General features: G+C 39.7%; 1 protein-coding gene across 1 annotated transcript in view; it reads left to right on the top strand.

Moving 5' to 3' along the window:
- SIM1 (SIM bHLH transcription factor 1) overlaps positions 1-6,000 on the top strand; it is a 65,357-nt gene that overhangs the window by 37,676 nt on the left and 21,681 nt on the right. Inside the window, exon 10 of the mRNA XM_040627570.1 lies at positions 2,350-2,518. Within this exon, the coding sequence (XP_040483504.1) occupies positions 2,350-2,518 (169 nt within the window). The remainder of the gene's footprint in view (positions 1-2,349; positions 2,519-6,000) is intronic.

Genomic DNA, 6,000 nt, shown 5'->3' with positions numbered 1-6,000 from the left:
GGAATGCCTAAGCATGGGAGCTCTACCTCCTGTCAGAACGTCACATGCACGTGATCTCAGGGCAGGTGGATCAGGGACTCACAGCCCAGAAAGGTCTTTTCCAACAGAGAAATACTGCTGGGCTGCTGGTTATTAATAGTCACTGAGGAAAACAGTCCTTTCTGAGTTGCATCTTTATCTTCTTCCTCTTCCAAATGTGTGAAATATTAGGCAGTTGCCATTGGAACATAACCGAATGTCTCTTGACACTTCCCCTCTAGGAACTTAGAAACCCTAGGAAAGATTAGACATTATCACGTGAAAAATAAGGTTGGCCCTTGTGTCTTCTTCATGAGCACAACAACTTAGTCCTTCTGTTCATTGATGTCTCCCCAGGGCCTCCATGGAGACACTCAGTAAACATGTTCTGAAGGAATGAATGGGGTTAGCAGTTGGGAAGGGCATCAGAGGCAAGTAGGATTTAAGGTAGTTCTTTATTAGAGGAGTTCTATAGGTATCTGTTGGAGGAGAAAGAGAGGAAATTATAAGGTTAGTTTGGGGAGAACTATTTTGGGTGAAGTGAGGGGCTGACAAAGGAAAATTTTCAGATACTGTCAGAAAAATGGGTGGGAACCAAATTTTGGAGGGCACTGAATTTCTGACCAAGGAGTGCAACGAGTCTGTATTGTGTGTTCTCCTTGGGAGATGATTAGAGTAGTAAAGCAGACCAGTCATATGATTCAACTTCCCAAGCCTGGAAGACAAATTGCATGCCCACCTTCTAAATTTTTGTTGCTTACATAGGATAATTTTTTTTACTTGCACTGAGTAGGTGGACTATTTGATATAAAGTCATTGAAATTTGCTAACATACACCACTAAACTGTAGTTTGTGGCGGTGATATTATAGAACCTGTTTTAGCTGATTTCTATCCTTCATCACTTGAGGGACTCCTTGCCTGAATTATCCTTTTGCCTTTGCCTGATCTCTCTGTAGAAGAACAAATAGGGAAAAGGAAGAGAAGATAAATGAATATTTGCCGATCCCTGGAAATCTACCAATCTCTTTAACATATTAACTTTATTAGTTTATTACATTTTATATACCTACCTTAATCCAAAGAGTATTAAAAATGCATGTAAATTTTTTTAGAAAGGTGAACCCATTAGAGAAAAGGAAAAATAAAATAAGAAAAAAAAAAAAAGAAGCCAGTGAAGTTTGTTGCACAAAATGCCTGCCCTGAGGACTTGTACACTTGTTAGAGGTGGTTACAAATCAGATTTGGGGCTCAGGGCTTTTTGACTTCCAGTGAATGGGAGAAACATGATGAGTTATATGATTCACGGTATCTGTGAGATAAAAAGAAATCAATTACCCAGGAGCAGCCCAACTAGTTCTGGAAACTGAAAGGAAATTCTCCCATGAGTCCTCATAAAGAAGACTATGAAACATTTTATTTTGGTTGCCAGTGGGAAGGGTTGAGATCCTCTTACAAAAACTGGGGAGTCAGTTAAGATTCTCTGCTGCCTGAAGCAGGCTGAGGTGATAGCTGTGGGCAGGGGCCAAGCTGTCATCTTCAGTCCCTAAACACCGCAAGCCATACCATTGTAACAAACTCTCCAAGATATGCTCTTTATTCTCTTCACATTACGTTCTGCAGTTATGATGTTTAATATTTGTTCACTGTTTCTTCTTGGAAATAGACTGTAATCTGCAGAAGGGCAGGGACTCTAGGCACCTTACTCATTCTTTCACCTCCACATAGCACAAAACCTGGTATACATTAGGAGCTTAACAGATATTTATTGAAGATGGAAAGAACTGGTGGTAAAATGTACCCTAATGTAACTGAATTAGCCTATTAAAAGGGATTTTAACTACTTATAAGCCTAGTTTCATAGGTTCGCTAGCCATAAAAATACTAAGAATGTTTACCACAATGATTGATCTTGGAACAGCTGACATTCTTCTTGCCAATAATCAGATAGCGTCAGATGGTCAGTTGTCTGTTGAGTTCACCCTACACAGAAAATCCTTTTGAGTAGATTGTATAATCTATACCTCACCAATGAGGACACAAAAGCTCAGAGAAGTTGAATTATGGATTTATTTTCTACTTCTAAAAATGATCAAAAATGTATTTTAAAATGAAGACCTTTTCATGAGCATATCATATAATTTGGCTGTGGTATACGGGGCAGTTACCTCTGTATACATTAGTTAGGCATTTCTAAAATAATCAAGGTTTTTGTGGTGACCAGTTATATGGCTAACTTTTGCCTGTGGATTACTGCCAGTCCTGGTGAGAGAACACATGTATCCGTTTTCTGTGGTGGCAGATTAAGGGGCTGTGTCCTCTCACCCTACAGGGACACGGAATACAAAGGGTTGCAGCTCTCCCTGGATCAGATCTCAGCCTCTAAACCAGCCTTCTCCTACACCAGCAGCTCCACTCCTACCATGACTGACAACAGGAAAGGGGCCAAGTCCAGGCTCTCCAGCTCGAAGTCAAAATCCAGGACTTCCCCATATCCTCAGGTAGGTGCATTGCCATTTTTGCAAAGTGTGTGTGTGTGTGAGAGAGAGAGAGGGAGAGTGAGACTTGGTTTGGTCTCTAAGTTGAGGAAGTATTAAAACAGTTTGGAATTCATTATCTGGTTGTAATAAATTTAAAACGTCTATGTGTCTGGAAAGCTTTCTAAAACTATCTTCTTCCTGCTCTTCTCCTTTTAAAATAACTATGCTAGTAAAAGTTTGAAATGATCTTGTGGTTTACTGCTTTTCTACGAAGATCGTGAGAGTCTCAGTTGCAGTTGGAGCCATAACTTTGTTTTTCCAAGGAGATTGCTCCTGACCAAAAAGCTGTAGCCAGCATAGCAAAATACGGAAAACAAGAGCTTAACATAGTAAAATTGATTCTTTGGACAGGAACTGAAGTAGAGGGAAATGAAGAGGTGGAGGCAAAGGATGAAGGGTGCATCTCACCATAAGCTTTGTTCTCAGGAGGACTATCTGGGGAAGAAGGGAGATAGAATCTACCAGATGGGAAGAATAGTGGGAAAAGCAACTAGTTCTATTCTCATCTTTACAAGGTGGTGAGCTGACGAGACCCAGAGGGATTATTCCAGAACTACTGCAAGGCACAAAGATGAGTCTGTATTCTTGGAAGGAAAAATTATTTTTCTGATCAGTCAATGAGATGTAGAAACTAGACTATGCCAAGATATATGCACATCTCCCTCCTGGCCTGAAAGAAGTAGAACAGAATTGGGGATTCTCTACTCCTAGGATCTTGTGACCATCTCACCTCTATCCTTTTCCTTATGGCTCCTCATCACTAGAGTAACTCAGGAGATGATTCCTAGCCTTATATAAAGCCAAACTGGATTTGGAGTTATTTTGTCATAGTGGTCTTTATCATTTATGTTTTAAATATATTTTTAAAGTAAAAATGGTCTTCTACTGGTTACAGAAACTGTTATTTCCTTACTTAGCAGAGCGATATTACTCTGTTGATTTCTACAAACGTATATAGTATATGAGGAAATGTTATTCATTGAACTAAGGCTTACTAAGAAGCTACTATTTGCTAGATTATTTTAGCAGCTTGGTGTATAAAGATGAGAAGATCATGGCCCCCAAGAGACTTATGTCACACAGTTTAAAATCCCCCACAGAAGACCAGATCTCTTTAACAAAAGGGAGGGAGTTGGTATGTGATGCCTGGACAGTTTTCGGTGTCCACCCTCTGTTATGAGGACTGAGCACTTTACTTAACAAGTACATTTTAGTTAAAGTCACTGTGGAGGGGGAGTTGCTTCTTTTTATTGAACATCTGAGAAGCTTTTCTTATTACAATTGTACCTTGAGGAAAAAGTTTTACTGTCTCTTTTTATTATGTGGAAGGATCAATTATGCCTTTGGGTAATTTTATCCTTAAATATACAGGAATGTTGACCACATAGATAAAAGAAGAATTTAAATTAGGAAATACTAAGTTAAGAAGGAATTTATCTGTTGTTATACAGAAATTAAGCCACAAAATATCTCCCATTGGACTTCCAAAAACTCACTAATTCTGTTTTCTTTCATGCACAGCTCTAACATCTAAAATTTCTATTAGTTTGCTCTAATGGTAAACTACTCATTTTTTAAAAGATTTGTTTACTTATTTATTTGAGAGAGAGAGAACATGCATGAGTTGAGGAGGGCAAAGGGAGAGAGAGAATCTTTAGCAGGCTCCACGCCCAGCATGGAGCCCAATGTGGGGCTCTATCTCACGACCTTGAAACATGACCTAAGCTGAAATCACAAGTTGGACGTTTAACTGACTGAGCCACCCAGGCACCCCTAGATGATTCATTTTTAAAAAAATATTGTAACAGCCATTAGACTGCTCTTTGTTCATGTGGTCATACACAAAGGAGGAATTAATTTGAAAGTTATATGTGTTCCCTAGTTTATTTTATTTTATTTTTAAAAAGATTTTATTTATTTGAGAGAGAGAGAGAGAGAGACAGAGGGAGAGAGGGCGAGCATGTGCACGAGCAGAGGGAATGGGCAAAGGGGGAGAGAGAAGCAGGATCCTGATGAGCAGGGAGCCCGAGGAGGGGCTCAATCCCAGGACCCTGGGATCATGACCTGAGCCGAAGGCAGACGCTTACCCGACTGAGCCCCCCAGGTGCCCCACATGTTCTCTAGCTTAAAAAAAACACAGAAGATTGTCCACCTTGGCCTGGCTGCCTCTGCCTTTGGTAACTCCTACATATTCTCCAACCGACCAGTGTTGATCCATTGGTAGGGACATCTCTATGCCCCTATTAAGCAGGAAGAACTTGACAAAAGATAAGACCTTCCACCCTCAACAACCTTAAAGTTTTAAGGGTCAAAATTTTTCAGAGGGGAATGATGTGGAGAACAAAGACAAGAAAGAATGTAGATAAAATTAAATTTCTTTATAACCTGCAGACCATCGACAAATACTTGAAGCTGGTAGAGTAGACATTTCTCTAGGAAATTCCCATCTTAATGTTAATGCTTTGCTAGAGGGAAAAAGAACCTTAGCTTGACAATAGCAAGGCCTCCAGGATCCTGTGCATCTTCTTTAGAATATGAAAGTTCTTTTGGAAACTTCCCTTTTTCCTTACCTTCGTCAACTCCAAAGTATATAATCAGTGGCTCTTCACAACCCCAGTGCAGCCCTTTCTGCACATGGTCCTATTCCCATGCTATGATAAAAACAGCCTTTGCACCAGAAAAAAACAATAATACAGAAGAGTGGAAAGTAGAAAAAAACACCTCTATTCCCTTATTTCTCTCCCTAAAATTGTGCTTTCTTCTGGAAATATTCTGGGATGTAGAAAAATCATGCACACGCACACACATAAGTCTGTATAAGATTTGTCTTGATGTTTGTGTGTTCATTTTTGTGGTTAGTACTTACATATATGTAGTCCTGAGAATTTTGGCTACATGTCTCATTCGAAATCACACAGTCCTGAAGTAAGTTTACTTAACATCTATGTGCCTAGTAAAGGTTATTCTTTGATTGTGCTTACTTTAGACAGTCATGGTGCTGGGTCAATCATTGAGTTCCTACTATATGGGCTACTAAAATGTAGAGATCAACAATGGAACACAACTGCCTTTGCTTTCAGGGAGCCACTCCTATGGACAGGTGAGGGAACAAGCATTTGTAGTGAATTGTCATGAGGTGAGCAGAAGGTCCTCTGGGAGCACATTGGCAAAGCATGAAATCCAGGGCAAATGCATCACTGTATTTTCTGGAAGAAAGCAATTTGGTAGCATTAGCTTAGATTCCAAATCCTTAGAAATGTTAAAGAAAAAAATTAGCTACTCAGAAGTCTCATTTGTTTCAAATTATCCTTATATTTTGAAGGGATACCTTACCTTTAATTTTCATGCATCATTGCCTTTATGTGTCTTTGACTCAGTAGATGCTAGCTCAGCACCTGTCCTGGCAAGATGCTTTGCTGGCCTCTGTGGTGAATGAGGGTAGG

The sequence above is a fragment of the Ursus maritimus genome, unplaced genomic scaffold (genome assembly GCF_017311325.1).
Source record: "Ursus maritimus isolate PB19 unplaced genomic scaffold, ASM1731132v1 scaffold_13, whole genome shotgun sequence".
NCBI lineage: Eukaryota > Metazoa > Chordata > Mammalia > Carnivora > Ursidae > Ursus > Ursus maritimus.
This window is presented reverse-complemented; position numbering and strand designations above follow the sequence as displayed.